Source organism: Microcebus murinus, chromosome 7 (assembly GCF_040939455.1).
Source record: "Microcebus murinus isolate Inina chromosome 7, M.murinus_Inina_mat1.0, whole genome shotgun sequence".
Lineage (NCBI taxonomy): Eukaryota > Metazoa > Chordata > Mammalia > Primates > Cheirogaleidae > Microcebus > Microcebus murinus.
In genome coordinates this window covers 74646732-74674684 of record NC_134110.1, presented here as the reverse complement: position 1 = coordinate 74674684, position 27953 = coordinate 74646732, and the positions used below count along the sequence as shown (strand labels likewise).

The 27953-nt window shown below is 35.1% G+C and overlaps 1 protein-coding gene across 3 annotated transcripts in view; it reads left to right on the top strand.

Moving 5' to 3' along the window:
- Positions 1-539: 539 nt before the first annotated feature.
- Positions 540-27953, top strand: part of LRRCC1 (leucine rich repeat and coiled-coil centrosomal protein 1) — a 39411-nt gene continuing 11997 nt past the window's right edge. The window contains exons 1-11 of one of the 3 annotated variants that reach the window (XM_012774233.2): positions 542-803; positions 3359-3564; positions 3887-3952; positions 8648-8815; positions 10810-10985; positions 11085-11294; positions 18525-18718; positions 20176-20323; positions 21434-21582; positions 26320-26524; positions 27075-27214. In XM_012774233.2, coding sequence (XP_012629687.1) covers positions 715-803; positions 3359-3564; positions 3887-3952; positions 8648-8815; positions 10810-10985; positions 11085-11294; positions 18525-18718; positions 20176-20323; positions 21434-21582; positions 26320-26524; positions 27075-27214 — 1751 coding nt within the window. In that variant the 5' untranslated portion in view covers positions 542-714. Of the gene's footprint in view, positions 804-3358; positions 3565-3886; positions 3953-8647; positions 8816-10809; positions 10986-11084; positions 11295-18524; positions 18719-20175; positions 20324-21433; positions 21583-26319; positions 26525-27074; positions 27215-27953 lie in introns of all 3 variants that reach the window. The other 2 variants (XM_076005187.1, XM_076005188.1) reach the window with 2 other exon arrangements.

Here is a 27953-nt window from a genome sequence, read left to right as displayed (position 1 = left end):
ATTTTTTTAAAATTACCATGACTTAGGAAACAAGCTAGCCAGCAGTTCTTCGACCTTATACAAGTATTGTTTTGCCACCTGTAACACAGTTCTTTCCCCAAACTCCCCTTAATTTAGTAGGACTACTCAGTTATCAATCACTACCTTTTAGAAAATTTACCCACTACCCATATTACTCTACGGTTGGCTTAGATGTTCCTGTGCATTCGTCATGTTGCACGGCAATTCTGTCTCCTCCATTGGACTGTGAACACTTCCAGGAACAAGAATGGCTTCATCTTATCCTTCATTGCACAGGGAAAATAATGACATACTTTGAGGCATCCCTCAAATATTTAATGAATCAACAGGAAGGGCAACGGCCGGTGGGGGAACAATTTATACGTATGTAAGTCTATGTAAAGGTATGTAAAACCAAACTGCGATGAAAATCCACTAACGCCTCAACCCCAACACGCTCAGAAAGAAGCTCCGCTTTACGGCAAGCCTCAAGAGTCGTACCGCAGATGCCGCAAAAGGAGGGAGCCCTTGGTGGAGATCAGGCTTCTGGCTTTGCGGCAGCGTCTGGGCGGGAAAGTGCCCGGCTGTCGGTTGGAGACGGGATTCGAGCCCCGCGCCCCCGGCCCGCCCTTCCTCGCTCTCGGGAGGCGTGTTCCGGACTCCCGGGCCCAGCGCTGGACGCCGGTTAAGACCGCACTCCCCGTCGCTAGTGCCATGGAGGCGGCGGTGGAGGCAGAAGTTGAAAACGAGGACGGCGTCAGCAGCTGCGGAGATAAATGCTTCATGGACAAAGGCCTGCGGAGGTAAAGGGCGCTCCACAGCCTGGGGCGGCCCGCGCACCCCTAGGCCTGGGGCTGTGGGCGGCGGGCGGCCTCAGCGGAGCAGAGGCGCGAAGCTGCTTTGCCGGCCAAGACCGTGCACTCGCGCAGTCTGGCTTTCGGCCGCCCTACGCCGCCAAAACTGCCCTGCCCAAGTGCCAGGTTGATGAGCCCTGCGTCCCTTCCCGCCCTTGTCTTCTGCCTGGCATTGCCCACGGCGCCGCTTAGCACTGAAACTGCTCCGCGACCCGATTCTTCACCAGTCTCTGACCACTCTTCCTTCTGCTGGTTTTCCTGTCTTAACTGGTTATTATTCCTTGGCTTGCTCTTTCATTGTTGGTCTTCTCGTGTTCTCTGGTCTCTCCTCTGCTTCTCCTCCTACCTTGAAAAAAAAGTGGCAGCGTTAGTATCGCTGCTCCTCATTGGTTTTGCCTCAGTTCTCTTTACCCCCGTTCTGATTTCTCTTACAGAGCACTATAATACGGGAACTCATATAGTTTTTGCAAGTATTAAACCTACTATATTTAGTTCGCCGTTTTCCTGTCTCTGCAGCCCCAAACTTGCGCATGGCCTGTGAGGTTATTCCGAATTACTGATTGTTCTCTGCCTATCTTTTCTGTCTCTTTAGTGTTTACTCCTACCATTTCTCCAGTTATACTCTAAGGTTAGCCGTATTGAGCTACAAGCAGTTTCATAGTAAGCTTTTCTGTGCCTTTGCACATGCTGTTCCTTTGTCGGCTGTTCCTCCTCTATGCGAACCTGCTACTGATAATTAAGCATCTTGTTCTGAATTCTGATCTGAAATTTGCCAAATGACCCCAAGAAAATGTTTTTCAAAGGAATATTTACGTTTATGTTTAGTAATTGCTACCATTTACTGAATGCCAGCTATGTGTACATGTTGTATATATTATCACTAATCCTCACAGCAATTCTGCAAGGTAGTAGTTTTTCTCATTTTACGTATTGTGAATCTGAAACTCAGAATCTAAATAATTTGTCCGACTTTATGCAGTTGGTGATCATTAAGTTCCAATTCAAACCCATTTCTAATTTCACTGTCTTCTTTTTCTACTATCCTGCATTATCTGTACAATATTAATTTCCAGAAACAGAAATGTGTCAGAAAATAAATGGTTATCATTAAGAGCATACATTAATAGCATAAAGTCTGGCACTAAATAAAAGCTCATTAAATGACAGAAGCTAGATAATTGGGAAATGCTTCAATTGGTCACTTTAGAGGTGGCAGTTTTGAAATTTGCAAACGCTTCTATTCTGCCAGACTTAGGTTTCCTACAGCTTTCTGATAGCTTCTATAGGACCCACCACACATGCTCATGACATTGTTTCTGTTCCTGACTGTACCTCCATCCAGCACCTCTAAATCATGTTTACTCTAATTCGTGTTCCTGAAACTACTATCTTCAAGAGAGGTTTCACTTTTAGGTAGTATTAATAATTGAGGAGTGGCTGGGTGCAATGGCTCACACCTGTAATCCTAGCACTCTGGGAGGCCTAGGCGGGCAGATTGCTCGAGGTCAGGCATTCGAAACCAGCTTGAGCAAGAGCGAAACCCATCTCTACTATAAATAGAAAGAAATTAATTGGCCAACTAATACATATAGAAAAAATTAGGCAGGCATGGTAGCGCATGCCTGTAGTCCCAGCTACTTGGGAGGCTGAGGCAGCAGGATTGCTTGAGCCCAGGAGTTTGAGGTTGCTGTGAGCTAGGCCGATGCCATGGCACTCACTCTAGCCTGGGCAACAAAGTGAGACTCTGTCTCTAAAATAAAATAAAATAATTGAGGGAGTGAAGAGATGAGTTCTATTTAGAGGAGGTGCATTCCAGCTTTCAACAAGGGAAGACAGGAACTTTTTCAGTAGAAATAACAATAACTAGTGGTTTTTTGAAAATCAACTACTTTGTGGATTAAATAGCCATTGGAGACAGTGAAGAAGGTAAGGTTATAAACTCCAGTATAAGATCTGGATTTATACCTGGGCTATGTTAACATAATGACTGCAAGAACTTGGACAAATTATTTAATTTCCGTAAACTTCGGTATCCTTATGATACCTACTACCTAAGAGTTATTATAAGAATTAAATGAGATAAGGAAACTGAGGCACAGAAAGGTTAAGACATTGGCTCAAGTAACATTTCAAAAAAGTGGTAAAGTACAGATTTTAATTGGGGTATCAGGATCCCAGAGCCTTTTACAATTATTGACTGCTGTGCAATACTGCCTTCATTCTATGTTGATGATTTTAAAAATAGAAACTAGAAATGCCCACAGCCACTTCTCTCTTTTGAGTGGTTTCTTGTTGATATAAGTGGTCCAGAATACTGGTTTTTGTGGTAAGAAGCACTGTGTTGTGTGAGACATTTCAAAGTGACCACAAATAGGAAGGATTTCATTCTGGAATGAATAGAGCACATTTATTATCTATATGCCGTTTAGTTAATTTTAGTTATTTGGTCATGCTTTTAAAATCTATTTTTACTTGTTTTTTATAATATCTATTTGCTTTTGTAGCATATCAGAATTATCTTTAGATTCAACCCTTCATGCCATCAATCTTCATTGCAATAACATCTCCAAGATCGAAGCCATTGATCACATTTGGAACTTACGACACTTAGATCTGTCATCTAATCAAATAAGTCAAATTGAAGGACTAAACACACTGACAAAACTATGCACTTTAAATTTATCCTGCAATTTGATCACAAGAATAGAAGGTTTGTAAGTGATTTTCATCTAATACTTCATCTAATATTTCATCTAATTCTTCATAAGGAAGATGATTTAAGTCCATTTTTCTTCCTGAAAGAATGGAATAAATATTAGCATAAACTTTTGAAAACTGACTCTAAAACTCATTATACAAAATGTTCTTCCAGAAAAGTGTTAATTTTTTTTAAAACTAAGTATTTTTTCAAATTGTTTTCACTGTTACCAAACTAGTTTTTCTTCATGATAGGCTGAAATAATATTGTGATGCTATATCTCTCTAATTCTTTAAATCCTACAAAGGTTTTATTTTATTTTATTTTATTTTAGGACTTGAAGAACTAATTAATCTGAGTAGACTAAATTTATCTTATAACCACATAAGTGATCTTAGTGGTAAGTAGACATGCTTATGTTTTCTGTAATGCTAAAAGTTAGTCACGTGATTTAGCTTTGCATGTTGGAGATCTCTGAATAGTAATCCAGTTTCTGACTATCCAGAAAGTATGATTCAGTCATAATTTTATTTTGTTGGTACCAAAGCCACAGTTGAGTAAAAAAAAAAAGTAGCAGGGAAAACTCAGATGGGAAGGACCCAGTTTAGGGGAAAACTGTTTCAATCTTTTTTTTTTTTTTTTTTGAGACAGAGTCTCACTTTGTTGCCCAGGCTAGATTTGGTGCCGTGGCATTAGCCTAGCTCACAGCAACCTCAAACTCCTGGGCTCAAGCAATCCTTCTGGCTCAGCCTTCCAAGTAGCTGGGACTACAGGCATGTACCACCATGCCCAGCTAATTTATTTTTTATACATATATATTAGTTGGCAAATCAATTTCTTTCTATTTATGGTAGAGACGGGGTCTCGCTCTTGCTCAGGCTGGTTTCGAACTCCTGACCTTGAGCAATCCTCGGCCTCCCAGAGTGCTAGGATAACAGGCGTGAGCCACCACGTCCGGCCTTAATCTTAATCTTTAGTCAATGTACTGTGTTATAGAGTGGAGTAGTTCCAGTAGACCCTTCTACAATGGTGAAATGTTTTATATCTGTGCTGTCTGGTATGCCAGCTGATAGCTAAATGTGGCTGTTGAGCACTTGAAATATCGCTAGTGAAACTTAGGGACTAAATTTGTAATTTTATTCTCACTTTAAATATAAAAAGCCACATCTAATTAGTGGCTACCACATTGAACAGTGCAGTTATGTGGCATTCCAAAGGCTGTTGCAAATTAAAGAACAAATGAAGTTATTTTTCTTTTTGTCTTTGGTATGTCTGAAAAGATTTAAGAATTAACTATTTTTTTTTTTTTTTTTGAGACAGAGTCTCGCTTTGTTGCCCAGGCTAGAGTGAGTGCCGTGGCGTCAGCCTAGCTCACAGCAACCTCAAACTCCTGGGCTCAAGTGATCCTTCTGCCTCAGCCTCCCGGGTAGCTGGGACTACAGGCATGCGCCACCATGCCCGGCTAATTTTTATATATATATATCAGTTGGCCAATTAATTTCTTTCTATTTATAGTAGAGACGGGGTCTCGCTCTTGCTCAGGCTGGTTTTGAACTCCTGACCTTGAGCAATCCGCCCGCCTCGGCCTCCCAAGAGCTAGGATTACAGGCGTGAGCCACAGCGCCCGGCCAAGAATTAACTATTTTTTTAGTTGATTAAAGTGATACAACTGATAAATTTAACATTCATGACTATTCTTAGAATTATCTGTTCAAACTAGCAAAATTCCCTAATTATCTTCATAATCTTTATCAGTATTTGAAACCATTTATTCATTTGTTGATTTGTTTTTCTCCCCCACTAAAAAAATACTACCCTATGCAAGCTGCTTAGCATACAAAAAATAAAAAGACCCAATCTGTACCTTTGAGCTGAAGTAGCAACTATATTTTAATTATTTTAAATCTTTATTACCCCAGAGACATGAAAGTATAAGACTTGAGTTTCAACCCTAGCTCTGTCATTGCTGTGTAACGTTGAGCAAGGTATTTTACACTTTGGATGTGGTTTCCTTATCTGAAAAATGTGACTATTGGATAAGGTAGTTCATTCTTTCAACAAATATTTATTGAAGATCACTATATTACATACTGTTTTATAGTGATGAAAAAAACAATAAACGGGTAAGTCCCAGGGCTTACATTATGGTAAGGAAGAAGAACAAGTAAACAAAGTCATATCAGTGCCCCCCAAAATAAACAAAGATTTGAACAGACACCTCACAAAGAAAATATACAAATGGCAAATAAGCACAAGAAAAAAATGTTAATCATCCTTAGTGATTAAGGAAATTCAAATTAAGACCACAATGAGATACTGCTTCACACCTAGAATAGCTAAAATTTTTTAAACTGACAAAACATTGGTGAGATTGTGGAGGAACTAAAACTTATGTTGCCAGTAAAGTTCAAAATGGTACAGTTGCTGATAATGGTAAACATACACTACATATTATCACGGAATCCCATTCCTGGGTATTTACCCAGAGAAATTAAAACATATCTTCACAAAGACCTACACATGTATGTTCATGTGATTACATACTATTAATATTAATATAGCTTTTTATATGATTATGTTTATATGATTACTCATAATCTCTAAAAATTGAAATCAACCCATATTCCATCAGCTGGTAAATGGATAAACAAATTGCTATACATCCATACAATGGAATACTAATTGGAAATAAGAAGAAATGAACAATGATACATGCAACAACACAGATAAATCTAAAAAGAATTATGCTATGGGAAAGAAGCCAGACACAAAAGGCTACACTATATGATTCCAGTTATATGACATTCTGACAAAGGCGAAGTTAGAGGGGCAGAAATCAAAAAGTATTGGTTGCTAGGGGCTGGAGATGAGGAGAGAGGATTAATTACATAGGAACATAAAGGAAACTTGGGGTAATGGAAATGTTCTATATTTCAATTGTAGTGGTAGTTACAACTATATATATTTGCTAAAACACATCTAACTCTACACCTAAAAAGGATGAATTTTAGTAACTTAATATCAGGTAGTGATAAAGACTGAAGAAAATAAAAGACGCAGCCCTGTAAGTTCTGACAGATACTTCTTAAAATGATAATTTGTATATTCATAAAGACGTCAATAAATGACAGCAACTTAGATGATGAGAGCATGCAAAGACTAAGGCAGGATGAGGCTTGCCATGTAAGAAAGAATTGTTTTTAAAAGATCATTTTGGCTACTGATTTTATATGGGTGGGAGTGGAAGTCAAGCTTCAGATCAAGAAGCTATTCCAGTGGGCTGGAAGAGAGACGATGGATCCTAGACTTAGGTAGGAATAGTATAGAGGAGTAGGCCGGGCGTGGTGGCTCACGCCTGTAATCCTAGCACTCTGGGAGGCCGAGGTGGGCGGATTGCTCGAGGTTGGGAGTTCGAAACCATCCTGAGCGAGACCCCGTCTCTACTAAAAAAATAGAAAGAAATTAATTGACCAACTAAAAATATATATATACAAAAAATTAGCCGGGCGTGGTGGCGCATGCCTGTAGTCCCAGCTACTTGGGAGGCTGAGGCAGGAGGATCGCTTGAGCCCAGGAGTTTGAGGTTGCTGTGAGCTAGGCTGACGCCACGGCACTCACTCTAGCCAGGGCAACAAAAGTGAGACTCTGTCTCAAAAAAAAAAAAAAAAAAAAAAATAGTATAGAGGAGTAAATAGATATGTTTTGTAGGTGGAGTCTGTAGGACTTGCTGATGGATTGGGATAAAAATGAGGGAAAGAAGAATCACAGATAACTAATTATCAGTTTTCTCTGGTTTGACAGGTGAACAATGTTACTGTTTAGTGCCATGGGACAAATTGGAAGAGGAACAGGTTTAGAGATGAGAGGATGAGAATTAAGGATCCTGTCTTAAATTTGAGAACATTTTCCAAACTTATAAAATACCCCCAAACTTATAAAATCTGCAGTTTGGGGCTAGGGGGTCATGGTTGGAATTGTAGACTTGCATTTAAAAGCACACAATAGTATTTGTAACCATAAAATAGATTCTGGAGAGTGTGTAGTTAGAGAAGGGGACCTAGGAATGAGCACTGGGTTACTCTAAAATTTAAGTGTAAGAGGACCATAAAATTAAAACACAAGAGAAAGAATCAGTAACATGGAACAAGGACTTACGAATGTGATGGTTAATTAAGGAGAAATGTCAAGTATAATGAGGAAGACAGAACGATCAGACCTCGTAGAGAATGGTCAGAAAAGATTTGTCTGAGGATGTCACAGAAAGATGAGTGGAAGTTAGCCAAAGGGCATTGAGCAAAATACAGTCTTCCAGGCAGGTTGAAGAAATTGAAAAAAAGGTAAGTAATTTTGAGTATGGAAAGTGCTAAACTAAGCAAAATTGTAAAATATGTAGTACCCTCTGAGGAACAATGTAGAGTGCATGTCAGTATAGCCCTGCTGAAAGAAAGGAAACTGGGGCATTTGCCCATTAACAAGTCACCTTTGATGGAGGAGAGCCCCTGCAGGTGTTAACTCCCTCACCTTTCCAGGCTGTACCTTTGCTCAACAAGCTCCCTCTGTTTTATACATAGCACTTATCCACAACAGCTATAGCTGAAGTCTTAGGTGGGCCAGGCACCAATAGTATCTGCTATCAAATGCTCAGATAAGCTCACACAAGAAATATTCCTAGAGAACTAAATTAAATGAGTGCTATTTGTATTTATTCTATATTCAAACCAACAAAATTGAAGTGGAATACAGCATTTGCTTGTGCCTGCTAATCAAAGTGATATGTTGAGAGAGCCTAAAGCCATTGATTTATGCTTGTTTGCATATAAGTGCATGCATTGAACTGGGAAGGTTCTTTTGATTTGTTTTGTTTTGAAGAGAGAACCAGAGCCCAGGAACCTCTGGGCTAAGGCCTCAGAAATGCTAAACCTGTGTTTCTTCAAAACAACAATTAACTTTACTGATATCATATTGTAGCTATTCACACCAAGGTCTTATTAATGTTACTCCTTGGCCTCTTAAATTATAACTTATGTAACAGGTATTTTTAATTAGCTATCAAAAAGTCTGCTGTGTCATCTAGAGAATTTTTTTCTTATTGCAGGGTTGATCCCCCTTCATGGAATTAAGCATAAACTTAGATATCTTGACCTACATAGTAATTGTATAGATAGTATTCATCACTTACTTCAGTGTACAGTAGGATTACACTTTTTGACCAATCTTATTTTGGAGAAAGGTGGAGATGATAATCCTGTCTGTCGTCTACCAGGTATGAACAATTAATACTTTTTGTAACAGTTAATATCCAAAGCTCTTTAGTTTTCTGAAAGTGGTGTTATGATCTCCTTTTATTTTAGTCTTAAGCTTTGTAGCATTTTATTATGTATTTGGGAAAACATGATTACAAATAAACTAGTTTATTAATAGAAACTATTAAAAATTGCTTTAAAAGAGCACAGAATGAACAGATCAGTAGTTCTCCCATTTGAACAGTTTTATATTTCATAAGTGAATGCCTCAAAATTAAATTATATCATTATGATATATTCTAATACAATATATGCTGCCATAAAAAAGAATGTAAACTCTCTTTACTAATGGACATTTATCTCCAAGATATATTAAGAGAAAGAAAAGCAAATTGAAAAATATTGCATATAATAGGCTACCATTTGTGTCAAAAGAGTAACAATGTATTTGCTGAGTATGTACAGAAAACATCTAGAAGACTATACCAAAAACCAATAATATTGACTAACTCTAGGAAAAGGAACTGGGTAACTGGAGATCAGGAAATGCTGGAGAAACTTTTTACTGTGTTTCTTTTGAATTTTATGCCGTGTGAATTTATTATATTAGTAATAAATTATTTTTTTAAAAAAAGCTTAAACTTTATATAGATGCTGCTGCTGAAATGCTGTTTGATCCAATTTAGAATCATTCAGGTTAGCAAAGAAAACAGACTAGACAGCTTTTCTAGAACTCACTTATCTCATATTGCTTAAACAAGAGAAATGTGTAAAATGTGAACATACATTTTAAAGATCTGCTCGGAACACTGCAGGAAACTAAATAACCTACAGGGAGAAAAAAAATCTAGAGTACAAGTTGGCCACAGAAGCTCCATTGTGTTTTTCACACGCAACTAGAAGGCAACTTTTCACAGCATGGAAACCTGTTTTGATCATTTTACTTCACAGAAGAAAATATAATACTTGAGAATTACTTTCCTAAGATCATATAACGATGAAGTCTCCCTGCAAATCAGGACAGGTTTGAATTTTCTGGGGAAACCTTTTTCTTAGAAGAAACTTTATTCCTAAATTTTATATTTTTCTTTGCTAACCCTTGGGTTCAATTTTTTTTTTCCCTAACAAATTTGTTTTTATAACCTCTAGTTTCTACAACTTGAATCTTTATTTTTCACTTTCTTTCCTAAATTAGATATTTCTTTCAATACAGTCACCCTCCAGAATTGAGAGGAAACTTATTGCTGAAATAACTTATCTTCCCTGAAAATTTCTAATACTTATTTTCTCTTTTGGAGTTCTTACAACCACTCAATTGGTCTTTGTTAGAAATACTTAGTTTTAAAATTACATACATGCAGAATCACAGTGTTCTTTTTAGCCTAACCACCAAATTATTGTTAATTTGTCAGATTTCTCATATTTAATTACCCTTGGGGAAAATAAACACGTTATTCCTTTTTTTTTTGTAATATCCAAACACCAACTCAAACAAGAGAAACATATTATTGTTTAATACTTGATAGATTGCCTGTCTTAGTATTAGTTATGTGTAATTTAAAGACAATGCTTTACTAATTCTTGAAACCTCACTAGGGAAATTCTGGCACTTTGATCATTATTCATATCATCGTGCTTCATGTTTGTATATATTATTTATGTTTATACTAATCATATTAAAAATAAAAGATGTTTAGCTTCCTTCCCAGACTACAATTATTACTGGTTTCATGCATTTATAACTCTAAATTTTTAGAGATGGAGATTTTAACTTTTTAACCTTCAGCAGGGATCAAAAAGGGGTGGAGAGAGTATTTTGTTTCGTTTATGTTTAATGATTACATACTTGAGGAATTGAATAAGTAGCATTTATTACAAGTTTATTAGTTGATTTCTTGAACTAATTTTAGCATTCAGGTAATATATCTGGTATCTGATAAATTTAGTTTATTCTAGAAATAATCGCCTTTTTCTTTAATGTTTAAGTTTTCATTTTGAATGATTTGTTTCCAAGGGTACAGAGGAGTTATTCTCCAGACTTTGCCACAGCTTAGAATCCTAGATTGTAAGAACATATTTGGTGAAATGGTAAATACAACAGAAATAAATTCATCATGCCTGCAGAGCTTAGAAGGTCTTTTGGATAATTTAGTCTGTTCTGATTCTCCCCTCAATATAAGTGAAGATGAGGTACAGTATTGATTTTTTCCTAATGTAAAAGATACCTTCAAGTTGTAATTAATAAGTGAATGGAAATTAAAAAGATTTTCATTTGTTTCTATGTCATAGGTCATTGATAGTATGCCGGTGGTAACAGCACCCATCGATGAGTTGGCTCCCTTGGAGCAGTTTGCAAGTACACCAACAGACACTGTTTTGCCATCTTTTATATCTGAATGTCCATCTTTAGAGCCAGAGAAAATTAATCATGAAAGCGATTTTCAGAATGAGATGAAACTTCAGAAATTAGATAATCAAATTTTACAGCTTCTCAATGAAGTAACTATTTTTCCTACTTTTCTAAAGCAATATATGTTTTTTGAAGAAAAATATTTAAAAACGTAAAATAAAAATTATGTACAAGTTAACTAAAACAATCTATATTGAATGCATCCATTTATGTATTTTTGTTTTTCGTTTACAGAAATAGGATTCTATTATAGTAGTAGTGGTAGAAAAAGGTAACATACACTTTTCACTCATTTTCCTTGTCTTTCTTTACATCTTTATTGTCTAATCTCTTTGTCTTGTTCTGCAGTAATTCACATTACTTCCACTCCACCCACCTTTTATTTCAACCTTATGCAAGCTGAGAACTCTTTGTTTATTAGCACAATAGATACTTGAGTTTACTTTTGGCCTCTACTGTCTCTTCAATTGTTCAATAGTTAACACCACTTCTCGAACTTTTAGCTGAATGGCAAGTTAATTTACGTAGTTTCTGCTTCAATTTGGTTTCCAGTAGACCACCACCTAACTAATCTCTCCTTTCCTGAGCTGTTAATCCTTTTTTTACCCCTACTATTGATTATCTGGTTTTTAGAATCTGTGAACTGAGTGAATGAACGTTTCCTAGAATTTACTGCTGTTCAAGTCTAACCCTCGCTCCAGCATTCTTGCTTTGATCCACGGTGATGGTTGTTTTCCTAGGCAACACACCTGCCTGACTGCAGTGGATTATTACTCTGTTTGCCTTCTACCTGGGTTTAGGATAGAAAGATAGTGGTATAGGTCAGAGAGGCTATTAGTCAAATGTTAGTTTGACCTAGTAATTTGTGAGTAAATTTTAATACTCAAAGTTATTTTCTCAAAATAAGGAGGAGGAAAGTGGAAAATGCTTATGGAATGTCTATGGTTCATGGGGTTTTTAATCTTGAACTATTTCCTTATATATAATATTTATCAGCAATGCTGCATAAACAAGGAGTCTGCCTTAGATGAGTGAGTGAATAAGGATATGAGGAGTCTCTGTGTCAGAAATCCCTAGAGGTTTCAATTTGAGCTATATAAGTTGTTGGTAATAGAACTGAGACAAGAATCCTGGAGAATATATTCTTTGACCTCATTGATACCATATGGCTGAACTTTTGGATGACTTCATTTCCTTGGGCTTTATTTTCTATCTTCTAATGACTGACTCTTCTACCAATGTCAGAACTTAGACTTAGGCTTAGTAATTTAAGTTTGAAGTCAACTTTTCAGTTTTTCTTAGGCTATTCTCATTTCATTCTCATGACAGTCAAGTAGATAAAGGTTAATATGTTATTGTCCTTGTTATGGAAAAGAAACCTGGGAGTTTAAATGACATTTGTAAGAATACTTTATTAGGACCCAGAGTTGAGCTTCAAACTTAAATCTTATGATATCCAATCATACTCTTTTCACTATGGCATGCTGCTTATTCAGTTATGGTGACAATTCTTCCTACTTTGTTAGCCAAGAATAGGAGTCTAGCTGTCTGGCAGGAAAGGTGATTCACTGCTTGTAAAAATGTTTAAGAAAAGACTTCTTATTTGCTTCCTTACTTGGTATAAAAACTAAACATGCAATTTGAATTTTATTTGAGCTATGTATACACTCAAATGATTTTATTTCAAAAGTATGAATTTATAAGTAAAGTCATTATAAGATGCAAAATATGCTGTACTATAATAAGGAAATTTTATTTTCCTTAATCATGGGACTTAAAAATCATAATTATCCCACTATCTGGGAAATTCTCTGTAAAAAGCTGTTTTGCCTCTAATTTTATTTCTTTCCCAACATTTCATTATGAACATTTTCATTCTTCAGTAAATTTGAGAGTTTCTTAGTGGCTACCAATATATACCCAACAATTAACTAGAATCTACCATTAACATTTTATACTTATTTCGTATACCTATTTATTTGCCCATCAAACTATATTATGACACATTTCAAAGTAAATTGTACACATCAGAACATTTTTCCCTAAATACTTAAGCTTGGATATCATTAACTAGAGTTCAGTGTTTTTTAACAGTGTTTTCTTTTGATGTAAAATACATATGTGTGTATTTCCTGAATTGATAATACATATACCTGTTACCCAAACTTCTATGAAGGTAAATATTACCATCATCCCAGAATGTTCCAACGTGTCCCCTCCCACAAGCAGTCCTCCTCAAGCCCTCCAGAGGCTATTACTTTTCTGACTTTTTCTACCATAGATTATTTTAATATACATGGAATCTATGTAGAAAGTGTTCTTTTGTGTAAGGCTTCTTTCACTCAGTATAATCATTTTAAAATTAATATTATTTATCAATTGTTTTTTATTTTTGTGTAAAATATTCCATAGTATTATATGGATATACCATAATTTCTTTATTATCCTATTAATGTATCACTAGGTTATTCTAGGTTTATGAATAGAGCTGCTGTGAATATTACTGTACAGTCTTTGTGAACATGTATCTTTATTTCTCTTCAGTAAATAGCTAAAAGTACAATTTCAGGGTTATAGGGTAGATGTATGTTTAGTATTATAAGAAATTGACAGAACTTTTTTCAAACTATTCTGTTTTACTCCCACTGACAATGAATGAATGATTGTTGCAGTTTTTCTACAACCTCATCAATGTTATTTTTTTTACCCATTCTAGTGGTTATGTACTGGTGTTTGTTCTGATTTTAGTTTGCATTTCATTGATGATTAATGATGAACAGTTTTTCATGTTGTTATTGAAGATCCATGTATCTTCTGTGAAGTGTCCAGAATTTTTGCCCATATTTTTATTGGATTGTTTATCCATTATCAAGCTGTAGGAATTTGTCATATATCCCGGATACCAGTTTCATCAAATATATCTTTTGTGTTTATTTTCTCCCAATTTATGGGTCATATATTCATATTCTTAATAGTCTCTTGATAAGCAATAGTTTCTAATTTTGATGGAGTCCAATTTACCTATTTTTTATGGTTATTATTTTCTGTGACTTTAAAAACCTTTGTGTATCCCCAGATAACATTCTCTTGTGTTATTCTCTAAAAGTTTTATGGTTTTACCTGTTGCATTTAGATCTGTGTACATATAATTTAGAAGTTATCCCAGTACCATTTGTTAAAAGACTTTTCGCTGGATTAGTTAATGTCTTTGTTGAAAAAAAAAATCAAATGACCTTACAAATTGTAGAATCTAGCTCTGAACTCTTTTCTTTCAGTTTCGGTAAGTTGTGTTTCTCAATTTGTCCATGTCACCTAATTGTCAACATTAAAAAATTGTTAATATTCCCTTACTGTCCTTTTAATTTCTGTAGGATCAGTAATGAAAATCACTTCCAATACTGATACTGGCAATCTATGTCTTTCTCATCTTTTTTTTTCCTTTTAATTTTTGCCTTGATCGGTTTAGCTAGAGGTTTTGTTGATCTTTTCAGAGAACTGACATTTGGCTTTGTTACTTTTATCTATATGTTTCTGTATTGATTTCTGCTTTTTATTATTTTTCCCTCTACTTACTTTGAATTTACTTTGTTTTTCATTTTCTAGCCTCTTGATATAAGCACTTGTCACTGACTTTAGACCTATCTTCTGATATAATCATTTAAAGCAGTAAATATTCCTTTAAGCACTGCTTTAGCTGCATTCTACAGGTTTTGATATGTTTTGCTTTCATTATTATTTAGTTACAAATATTTTCTTATTTCCTTTGTAATTCCTTAATCCAAAGAATAATTTAAAATGTCTTTTATTAATTTTCAGATATTTGTGTTTCTATAGATATGTTATTAGTATTTGATTTTTTATTTACTTCCATTTTGTTTAGAGAATATATTCTGAATAATTTCAGTCTTTTTAAATTTATTGAGATTTATTTTATAACCCAGCATGTGGTCTTTCTAGGTGGATGTTCAAGAGTGTTTATTAAGTGAGGACAGTTGACAGTATTTTCAGGTGATCAGTGTCTTTACTGATTTTTTTTGTCTGATTCTATTGGTTGCTGACAAGGTGTTATTTTGTTTGACAGTGGGGAGGATTGATCTAGTTCTCTCAATTGCGTGAGAGGCATTAAAATCTCTGTGATCATGGATTTGTCTGTTTCTTCCTTTAATTTTTCAACATTTGCAGCTTATATTTTGAAGCTCTGTTATTAAGCACATACACATTTGACTGTTTGGTCTTTCTGGTGAACTGACCCTTTTATTATTATGAAATGTTTCTCTTTATCTCTGGGAATCTTAAAGTCCATTTTATCTGATGTATTTTATCAACTCTAGTCTTATTATGCTTAAATTTGCATAATAAATATTTTTCCATCCATTTACTTTTTTTAGTAACAGCTTTATTGAGATATATCATTCACTTACCATTCAATTCCTACATTTGAAGTGTACACAGTTCAATGATTTATACCCATTAGCAGTCACTACCCATTCCCTTCCACCTCTACCTTTAACCCTATGCAACCACAAATTTGTTTTCTTCCTGTATGGATTTGCCCACTCTGAACATTTTATATAAATGAAATTATTTAATATGTGGCTTCTCTGACTGGCTTCTTTTACTTAGCATAATATTTTCAAGGTCCATCCATGTCGCAGTATATATCAATACTTCATTCTTTTTATTGCCAAATAATATTTCATTGTATGGCTATACATTTTGTTTATCCTTTCATCAATTGGTAGACATTTGAGTAACCTCCACTTTTTGGTTATTATGATGGATAATATTGCTATGAATATTTATGTATAAGTTTTTGTATGAACATTTGTTTTCATTTCTCTTGTCTATATACCTAGAAGCAGATTTACTGAGTCAAATGTTTAAAGGAACTCCAGATTTTCCAAAGGCATTATACCATTTTACGTCCCCACCAGCAGATTATGAGGTTCTAGTTTCTCCACATTCATTATATGTTGTTTTGATTATAGCCATCCTCATGGGTGTAAAATGGTATTTCATTGGGGCATAAATGTGCTTTGAACCTGTTTGTGTCTCTAAAGTGGGTCTTGTTTTTAAATCTCATCTGGCCATCACTCCTTTTGAAGAATCCATTAAAATTTACTAAAATCATTAATGAAGTTGGATTGGGGTCTACCATTTTATTGTTTTATGTTTGTCTCTGTTTTATATTCATTTTTCTTCCTTTCCTACCCTCTGTTGAATTTTTTTTAGAATTAAATGCTAATTTATATATTGGATTTTTAGTCATATTTCTCTAAGTTTTGTTTTGGTTACTCTAAAAAAAGATGCTTCACATTCTACTTAGAGTTAATACTATATCACTTAATGTAAAATGAGGAAATTTTTCATCTCTTTTACTTTGTTAGTTGTATATTGCATTTTGATGTATTATAAACCCCACAAAACAATGTTTTAATTTTTCCTTTAAAGAAATTAAGAGGAAAAATATCTAAACATCATTTGTATTTACCCTGATATAAATCATATGCCATGCTCTTTATTTCTTCCTGAGAATTCAAGTTTCCATCTGGTGTTATTTTCCTTCAGCCAGGACTCCAGCCTGAACTTCCTTTAGCAAATCTTACAGTGTACATTGTAGGCAGTAAAGTCTCTATTTTACCTTTATTATTGGATGACATTTTTGCTGGATATGGAATTCTAGATTGACAGTTTTTTCTTTCAGTGCCATCTCCTGGCCTCCACAGTTTTGAGTGCAAAATCAGCATTAATTCAAATCCTTGATTTTTTGTATGTAGTGTGCCATTCTTCTTTGGCTGCTTTCAAGACTTTGTCTTTGCTGATGAACACTATGGTGCTCAAATGGTGGTGGTGTTCACCAGGGATTGGGGCGGGGGTAGACCTAGATCTGAGGAATGCAGTGAGCATTATGGAGGGGAAGGGCATACCTCTAACCCTTGCTAGGAAGAGGCAAAGATACTAAATGCAACCAAAATGTTTGTACTCTCATATTTTCTTGAAATACAAAAAAAGAAAGAAAAAGAAAATCACCCCCCAAAATTCAAGAAAATAAATTACTGGTTTAAAAAAAAAAAAAGAATTTGTCTTGGTTTTTACTATTTTCGCTGCATTGTACCTAAGGATGGTTTTTTTTCATGTTTATCCTGCTTGGGGTTTCTCTGAGCTTCTTGAATCTATAAATTTATGTCGTTACGTAACTTGGAAATTTTTGGCCATAATTTCTTCAAATATTTTTTTTTGCCTCATTCTCTTCTCTCTTTCAGATTCAACTTAGACTTTTTGATGTTATCCCCAGGGCTTTGTACATTTTATCAACTTTTATTTCTCTGTATTTTTCATGTTGAATAATTTCCCCATATTGAAGTTCACTTCTTATTCTACTGTTAATCCTTATTCTACTGTTACTCCTCATTCTATTGTTAATCCCTGTTAATTTTTACTTTGAACATTGTATTTTTCATTTGTGTATAGGTTCTATTTCTGAGCTGAGTTTCTTTATCTTTTCATTTATGACAGGCATATTTTCTTATTATCTCATTGAGCATAGTTATGATCACTGTTTTAAAGTTCTTGCTTGCGTATTCAAACATTTGGTCATCTCAGGTTTGATCTTCATTGATCACCTTTTCTCTTGAGAATAGGTCATTTTTTTCTTGGTTCTTCCTATAGTAAGTAATTTTGGAATGCATCCTGAACATTGCCAGTGTTGCATTGGGGAGACTCTAGATTCTGTCATAGTTTCTCAAGGGTTAACATTTTTGTTTTAGCAAACATTTAACTTGGTTTGACTCAAACTACAAATTTGTCTTAAGCAGCAAATCAAATTTCTTTTTATTTCTTTTCTTTTACTGGGCTTCTTACAGTCTGATTCTACCCCATATTGCTGTCTGGTTCTTCAGATCCAAAAGTCTGGTTTTTCCTACCTGAGATTTAGACTCCCTGCATGGTGCTGATTGTGATACATTCTCAGGCTAAAAACAGAAACACCCCCTTCTGGTTCATTTTTCCAAGTGTCAGCTCCCCTATAGAATGATCTTACTTGTCTTCACTTCCAGGGCCTTCAGGTAGTTTTTGCTTGATTTGGTTTAGTTTGGTTTGTATTTTTCCCAGAATTTATAATCATTATCTGCAGGAAAATAAACCTGGCAGAAGCTTGCTTTGTCATACCAGAAGCTAAATTCTCTGTTTTTAATTTCAAACATTTCTAGTTTATAAACCCTTAATCTTATAAAAAGTCATGATATTTAGGAAATTTCCACTTTTAATCTTTTTATACTGAATTGAACTTTTAACAAACTTTGTTGGTTTTTTTATTCTAGACTTGTAATTCAATAGATAATGTTCCCGAGAAAGACCTCAGACCAAAAAGAGACACAGATATAACTTCTGACAGTGACTCTGGAAACAGAAAAGAATGCAATAGAAAAGTTCCTCGGAGATCGAAAATCCCATATTATAACAAAACTATTCAAACTATTAAGCATCACAGTAAAAACTACAACTCTTTTGTAAGGTACTTATTTTAGTTATAGAAATTAAAATAAGGCACGGAAGTTAATATGGCTTGGCATATTCCTTAAAGTTATCTCATGATATTTATTTACTAAAGTCAAAGATTTGACTTTTTAGCTTTGTTGGCTGAGATTTGGTCAGTATATTCATACAAATTTATATAAACGATCTCTTTCTCTATTACCTAAACTGTGAATATATAAAACTAAAATTTCACTGCATTCATTTACAGTGGGAATAAAATGAATACACTTGAGTCTACATGACTAGCTTTTTCTCTCTCTGTAGGCATATCTCAGTGGGAACCCAAGACCTAGTCAGATGGTATTTACTGAGCTTAGGATAAAACATGAATAAGAGGCCGGGCGCTGTGGCTCACGCCTGTAATCCTAGCTCTTGGGAGGCCGAGGCGGGCGGATTGCTCAAGGTCAGGAGTTCAAAACCAGCCTGAGCAAGAGCGAGACCCCGTCTCTACTATAAATAGAAAGAAATTAATTGGCCAACTGATATATATATAAAAAATTAGCCGGGCATGGTGGTGCATGCCTGTAGTCCCAGCTACTCGGGAGGCTGAGGCAGAAGGATCGCTCGAGCCCAGGAGTTTGAGGTTGCTGTGAGCTAGGCTGACGCCACGGCACTCACTCTAGCCTGGACAACAAAGCGAGACTCTGTCTCAAAACAAAAAAAAACATGAATAAGATGGTTGTGTTTAATGCCATCAGTATAAAAAACTCTGATGTTATCTGTATTTTCACAATTAAGATCACCAGTGACTACTCTGGGATAGGTATCGTCAGCTTTTGCCTCTGTAATTCTCCTTTCCTTTTTAAAATTTATTCTTTTGTTAATTGTTTTAATTCTTCCATGACTACCCAATTATGCTTATATATATATATATATATATATATATATATATATATATATATATATATATATATATACACTCTCAGTCATTCATTTCACTTATGGGCAGCAAATAGCCTGGAATCTCTTTGGTCTTTGCCTATTTATATAATCTATACAATTTATTTACTTTGATTTTAAAAGTTTAAAATGTGTTGATTTAAAATTTTTAATTCACAAAGGGTAATTATATTTACTATTTTTCTGAGTTCTTGGGTGTCATATCACCATAGTCCTGAATACTTAGAATACTTTTTAAATTATTCTGATTTATCTAAGAATCTACCCTACCTGAATATGTTGAATGCTGAATATTGATTATCTTTTTTAAAATCTTGAGGAACTCGTTAATCAACAAAGCACAACCATTATAAAATTTATAAAATAGTTTGTCTAAGCTTCTATTGTTTTATTTAATAAATATCCTTTTTTTAAAAGCTGTTTACATATATGACTATAAATGTTAGATAAAAGCAGTATAAACACTGTACTTTCAGATGTATGCACCTTTCTGGCTTCTGGTTTACCATATTTCATATGTTTTATTCTTTGCAGTTGTAATCGTAGAATGAAACAACCTTACTTTAAAGATTTATATGTAAGATCATCTTTAGCAAACTGTCATACATTACAAGAATTAGAAGAGCCAAAGACTGAAATGATTAAAGTAGACAGAAGTGGCTCAGAAGACAATACTTACCGGGTATGATTTATAAGATGAAGAAAAAAAAATCAATGTGAATAATCCTAGTTTTAAACACAAAGTCCCAGAAAAATCATTCATGTTCTTATGAGGAAAATTATTGTTTGTAATGTTACTGGAGTGATGAGAATCCCTTCCTTGTGTCCAGATTTTGTGTAATACTATTGTTTTTGTAATTTTTAAAGAAATAGAAATTGCACATTTATTTAAGATCAGTTTTAAGTGAAGTCATTCATTGCATGCTTGTGGAGGGAGAAACAGTTCTAAATTTCTAAATTTTTACTTCTTAAAGTGGTGGTTACTACCTTTTTTGGATGTTAGACCCTTGTAATTATCTAAGGAAATCCACAGGTCTCCTCCTCAAAGAAATATATTTTTGCATACACTCAAAAAATGTTATATGTAATTTCAAGGTATTCATGGACTCTCCTGAAACTGAATTTTAGACCTGTGGATCCCAGATTAAGAAGTGTTCGAGAATGTAATAATTCCTCAGGCTGGGCACAATGGCTCATGCCTGTCATCCCAGCACTTTGGGAGGTGGAGGTGAGAGGCTCGCTAGAGGCCAGCCTGTTCAAGGCGACCAGCCTGGGCAACATAATGAGACCCTGTCTCTAAAAAAAAAATAATAATAAAATAAAAATTCTTCAATATTTGCTTTAACAATTCTTATGTTGAGAAACCTTAGTACATGTTGATTCATTATTTTATATTTCTCATTAACTTGCCCTCATTTGTTGAAATAATAGTTATTCTTTTGATTGTACTGTGTACTATTCTTTCGGTAATAGAATTATCTTTCAAAATATTTCACACCTGTCAGGCTACTGGTTTCCTCCCCTTATTCTCAATTATGGAGGCTTTAATATTGAGAAAAATAATAATTATCATTATGACAATAATAGCTAACATTTACTGAGTGGTTATTATGTTCCAAGCATTATTCTGCACGATTCTATATGCTTTACTTCCATTAATTTTCTTACTCCTCACCACAGATCTTTAAAGAGGTACTATTATGAATAGTACTATATTATGAATGAGAATATTGAGGCAGTGAGAAGTTAGGTAAGTCTTCCAAGTTCATATAACTGTGTTGTTTTTCTTCAGTCTCTTGTTGAACAGCTAGACCAAGAGAGAGAAAAGAGATGGAAAGCTGAGCAAACTGAAAGGAAACTTATGGATTATATTGATGAACTGCATAAACATGCAAATGAAAAACAGAATGTTCATAGCCTGGCTCTACTTACCACAGATAGGTAAGGGGAAAGCATATAAACTGGAAGATGTCTTACAGCATAAAGAATACTGAACTTGGAACTGGAATACCTTAGTTTAAACTGGCTGTAATTCAATCAAAAACAGTATATAAGGTTTTAGTTTGATTTGAACTAATTTTATTAGAAGATGAAGTGTTTTTATTAGCTTGTCATATCAACAAGGAATTTAGAGTACATTTATTTGAGCCTTTAAGCTGGGAGATGTCAGTTAATAAATACTATAAGTAAAGGAAAAGCAAGAGACTTGAGCAAGAGTTGGCAAACTTTTCCTGTAAAGAACAGGGATTGGCAAGCTTTTTCTTTAAATTTTGTGGGTCGTATTCAATATCTTATCACATATTCATTTTCTGCAATGGGCTTTGGTACTAGATAGCCCAGGTTTCTTAATTCTAATGTTTTTATTTTTCCATCATCCCATTCTTTCTCCCATTTTATCTTTTTTCTTTTTCTATATTGAATTCTTTAATTCAGGTCCGTCTTGTTTCATTCTGTGAGATACCAAATAGTTTTCTAAATAACAATGTTTTTCTTCTGTTTCCTATAACCAATTATTTCTAAAGTTCACGCTTTTCCTCAAATCGTTATAGATTTTTTTTCCACAGAGTTTCTTATGGTTTTTTCCTACTCTCATCCTAGAATGAGTACTAGGTTTGTAGACTTGGTATTTGCCAACAAATAGAGTTTAGGAAGTTGCTCCTGCTTTTATTTCCTGTCTGATTGTACAGTAGATAATTCTTCTAAGATCTCATTTGAATAGTAAGATGATGTACGTAGTTTCCAACCCAATTCCCAGTTTGTTTTAAGCATTTAACTGGTAAAGTTTTGTGATACTGTTGTATTTTCTACCCCACTACCTGCGTCTCCCACATGTTGTACCTGTGGGGTATAAGGAAAAGTACAATGCCTAACCTATGTTATGAGAACTTCTAATTATGCAAGCCATGATGCATGATGCTATCACTAGTCCTTCCACCACCACCCAACAACTTCCTGCCTTATTTATGTTTTGAGAATTGCTGTCTCTGAATTGATACAAGAAGATATTGGGGGAGGGAGAGGGAACAGGATGGATAAATTAACAGTGTTGTGACTATCTCAGAAAAACAGTACTCTTGCATAGGTAACAACATTATATAATGACAGATCGATAGAGACCCTGTCATGGACAGGCAATAGAAAAGAGGGATATGTCTTCCTTTTTCAGAATGAAGCAGTTTCATGAAGCAGAGCCTAAGTGTTCTAGGAGTTTTTATTTGCATTGCATTTATTGCATTTATTTGTATTAATGCAGTATAGTTGCATTTGGCTTATAATTGAAATGAAATTCCTCCCAGATTTTGGCAATATGTTATCTTTTGTTTTTAGTAGTGTGTGTATGAATTTTTGCTTCATCCTATATTGTAGGTATTATTTTGGTGAGATATTAGAGGAAGCTGCCTGGGACTGTCTAAATATCCAGATTGTATTTAAATTGGAAAGCTGTAGGCACACTTCATCTTTGTGTTTACTTAACCTGTACATTGTTGTGCCCATGTTTCCCAAGTTACATATTCATTGTTATCTTGAAAAATCAGCTTCAGTCTTTTCTGATTCTTCTTTTATCTCTACCCCAAATGTTTGTTTCAGATTAGATCTTCACCAATCTTGATATTTCCTTATGTGCCTTGGTAGGAACTCTGTATACCTGGCACCTAATACAGGATCTGTCATCTAGGTGCTATGCTATGCGTATTTGTTATTTCAAAAATTGAATCTTACCTACTATGGTGTCTTTATTGTCCAGACCTCCTTGATTGTCCAGACTTCCTGATTTATTCATCTAATTATGTACTAAAAATGCCTTGCCTTTATTTCTCAGAATTATCTTAAGATCAGCATGCCCTTAGATGGACTCATCCTGCTTCCCTTTTCTATATTCCTTGCCCTAGTAAATGGTGTCCTATCCTGCATCTAGTCAGCCATCAAAGCTAAAAAACTAGGAATCTTTTTTTTTTTTTTGCTCCCTTTCTCTTTCTCATATCCCACAGCCAGTTGGTATTGATCTCTTCTTTTTTCTACTTCTTAAAGGATGTGGAACTATCTCCTCAATATCCCAAAACTGTTTTCTTAGTTTCTTAGGCTCTTATGTCTTATATCTTAGGCTCTTATACCTTAGGCTCTTATATCTTGCTTAAATGATCACTCCAGTTCTGTTTGTCTGTAGCTTCTCTGCCCTCATCCAATGTATAGTCTAACTCTCTTTCATATAACATACCAAACAGGAGTTGAGAGAGTGAACAAAGGAAAACCATTTTGGAGACTGTTCTCATTAAAGGCAAGAAGGGAGATGGTAAGGACAAGAATTGGAGAAATGACTGTAGCATAGAAGTTGATGAATATGTTTTTTTGAATGTGGCTTGGAAACGACAATAGATATACATTGAGGTGGCTGCCTAGCTCAGTAATTAATTCATGAGGCTGTCTTCGTCACTGCTCGTTTTTTGAGACAGTCTTTGTCATCCCGGGTAGAGTGCAGTGGCATCATTATAGCTCACTGCAACCTCACACTCCTGAGCTCAAGCAGTTCTCCTACCTGAGCCTCCCGAGTAGCTAGGACTGCAGGCACAAACCACATGCCCAGCTAATTTTTCTTTTTCTTGTTTTTTTATCCCACAATCTGGGGGTACAAATGTTTTGCTTAAATGGATTGCTTTTGTACTGCGGAGACAAAGTTATAAGTGTGCCCATCATCCAAATAGTGTACATTGTACCTGTTGGGTATAATTTCATCCATCCCCTTCCTCCTCCCTCCCATCTACTTGATTTCCATTGAGTTTTACTTCCATCTGTACACAAGTGCTGTTCGGTTAGTTCCAGTTTAATAGTCAGTACATGTGGTGTTTGTTTTTCCATTCTTACATTCACTTAAGAGAATGGTCTCCAGTTCCATCCAAATTGTTGCAAACGGCATTAATTCATCCTTTTTATGGCTGAGTAGTATTTCATGGTATACATAGACCATATTTTATTAATCTGCTTATGAATCGATGGGCACTTGGGTTGATTCTACATCTTTGCAATTGTGAATTGTGCTGTGATAAACATTCAAGTACAAGTGTCTTTTTGATAAAATGACTTTTTTTCCTTTGGGAAAAAACCCAGCTGTGGGATTCCTGGACCAAATGATAGGTCTACTTTTAGTTCTTTGAGGAATCTCCATACTATTTTCTATTTTTTAGTATATATGGGTTCTCACTCTTGCTCAAGCTGGTCTCAAATTCCCAAGCTCAAGCAGTCCTCCTGCCTTAGCCTCCCAGAATGTTAGAATTACAGGAGTGAGCCACTGTGCCTGACCCTTCACTCTCCCTTTTCTAAACACTAGACTTATACTCTGTATCAACCACCTGCCTCCCTGCCTATAGTATTGATTAGTGGGTGAGCACCTGACCCAAGCTGGGTAAACATGCCTTATCCTATGGCTACAGTGATTGGTTCATGGAGTAGACATATGAATCCAACTGGACTAATGAGAATCTTTCCTAGAATTCTTCTAAGTTGAGTTAGAGAAAGGACATCTTTCCTGTTTGGTTCTCAAGAGTTGTTAGAATATGATCCCAAAGATATCTGTGGCCTCCCCTCCATCCCTCATACATAAAGAGGCCTGAAGAAGGAAAAACTAACACCAGGCTCTAGGGAATCAGCTATACAGAGTCCTAATGGTGTGCATGTTCTAGGTTCTAGGTTCAGTAGTCCCTCAGAATATTGCCACCCTATCCTCTGTTTGCTTATGTGGGTCAGTAAATTCTCTCTTTTTATTTAATCCAGCTAAGAGTTTTTGGTTGTAATCAAAGGAGTCTAACTAATACAAAGCTGGCATCAATACTTGGTGTCTGGGTTAGATATAGAGAAGTCAAAGTTGACTTACAGGTACCTTGTTTCCCCGAAAATAAGACCTACCCATAAAATAAGCCCTGACAGGATTTCTATGTATTTGAGCAATATAAGCCCTACCGGGAAAATAAAACCTAGTGATGGGCGTGGGTACGCAGCATATCTGCATTTTGTTGCGGAGCAGTAAAGAAGATGAGCAGCCCTTTTCATCTGCCCCATCATGACAGCTACTATCCCAGAGGTGACCAGAAAGGTGTGGGCAGCCCCACCAACAAGGTTGGCTCCCCGTCAGGTCCCGGCCATCCTGTGCGTGCTGCAAGCTGAGACTTTGAGGAGAAAATAACACATCCCCTGAAAATAATCCCTCAGTGTCTTCTTGAGGAAAAATAAATATAAGACCCTGTATTATTTTTGGGGAAACACGGTAGCTGTTCATCTGGCACTTCTGTCATATGGCTTTATAAATGTGTCCATGTCTGTTCTCACTGCTAGATACCGAGTTCCTAAAAGGCAGAGACCACATCTTACTCATCTTGCTTGCTTTAAGTTCATATCTACCACAATGCTTGAAACAAGTTAGGTGTTTAGTAAAGTTCTGCTATTGAATTGTAAAGTTCACATAAGATAAAGTTTTGTTAATTTATGTAGAACATTTCCCCTTTGAGCACAATGTTAGGTTCAGGGATGGAGGAAAGGCATATTGTTTTTCAGCCAGTTTTTACTATAATTAGAGTTTGAAACATACTTCAAATCTTCCTCTCTGCTGTAAGTTTTAACACTAACTACAGTTTTTATCATTTTTTATATGTGTAATATACTTAACACCACATATAATTTCTGCTTTAGGCTAAAAGAAATTATTTTTAGAGAGAGAAATTCCAAATCACAACTCGAAATTATGGTTCACAAACTTCAAAATGAAATTAAAAAACTAAGTATTGAACTAATTAAAGCAAGAGATCAACAACAGGATCATCTTAAACATTTAAGAACCCTGGAAAAAGCATTAGAAAAAATGGAGAGACAAAAAGGGCAGCAGCAGGCTGCACAGGTATTTCTCTATTTTAATGTATCAGTGATAAGGATTAACACAAATTTATAGCTTATGTCTTGAAACAAATTGTACCATTTAGTAAACCTAAAAGATGTTAGGCTATATGCAAAAATGAAATTATAACAATCATGTAGCCTGTTGAATTGTGTTTAAATTAAGGCTGCTAGCACTTACATAAAGCAATTAAAAGAAGAGTTGGTGGAAGTATTGCAGGTAGTTAGGCTTGTATTCTGAGAGACATAGCTTTTTTTTTTTTTTTTTTTTTGAGACATAGCTTTTAAAAGTCTTTGAGGTGCTTGAAGAAGTTTCATTTTCATGCTTTCTTTATTATTAAAATTTGTGATACATGTAACCAATAGTTAATGCTAGTCTATTGCTTCCTCAGCTGTACTTTGTGTGACCATAATATTGTTAATTTAATAAATTTTTAAAATCAAGTTAGTCACTAGGTCCTGTCATTTAGAAGCGCTTTTCTTATGGGAACTGCCATTAAAATAGCAGGGGAGATTATTAACTTAAATACTATAATTGTGTGTATTTTACTCAGATCAGACTTATTCAAGAGGTAGAGCTCAAAGCTTCAGCTGCTGATAGAGAAATAAACTTACTTAGAACTTCCCTTCATCAAGAAAAGGAACAAGTACAACAGCTTCATGAACTTCTTGCATTGAAAGAACGGGAACACAGGTAAATGAAAAATATATCAGGAAATTATTAACATTTAAAAATAGATAAAGAAAGCTTCTGGATTTTCCCCCCAACATTTGAAGACAATCATTGAGCATTGGTGAAGTCTTAGAGAATTAGCTCATGGAAAATACCATGTTGAGGTATGCATTAGAATTAGTCTTATAACAAGAACCTAAAAAACAAATAGGTGACTTTGTTGTCTGTGTTTGAGATATGGACTTATAACAATAAAGCTTACTTTGCATTTCTCCAAACCCAACCAAAAGTTGGTCATTATATATAGATAAAACTTATAATTAACCTCCAAGTAACTACTTGTTAAATTAATATTCTGTATTCCTCTGAAACAGGGGTCAGTGAACTTTTTCTGTAAAGAATTACATAGAAAATATTTCAGGCTTTGCAGGCTATAATTAACTACCTTTGTAGCACAAAAGTAGCCATAGATGATACACAAATAAATGGGCATGGGTGTGTTCCAGTAAAAGTTTATTTACAAAGAAAAAGGCAACAGTTCAGATTTGGCCCACAGGCTGTAGTTGGTCAACTCTTGCTCTATACAGTCCACAGTAATTTGAATATTTTTAGCTAGTTATTTATTTACTATCCTACCAATTGAATTGTGTGATTGCTGTGGGTTAATTGCATTTATTTTCAAACCTGTTTTATTTTTGCACTTACACAAATTTTTAATGCATAAAGTTAATTTTGGTTCTCTGGGGAAAATTGTCATTGT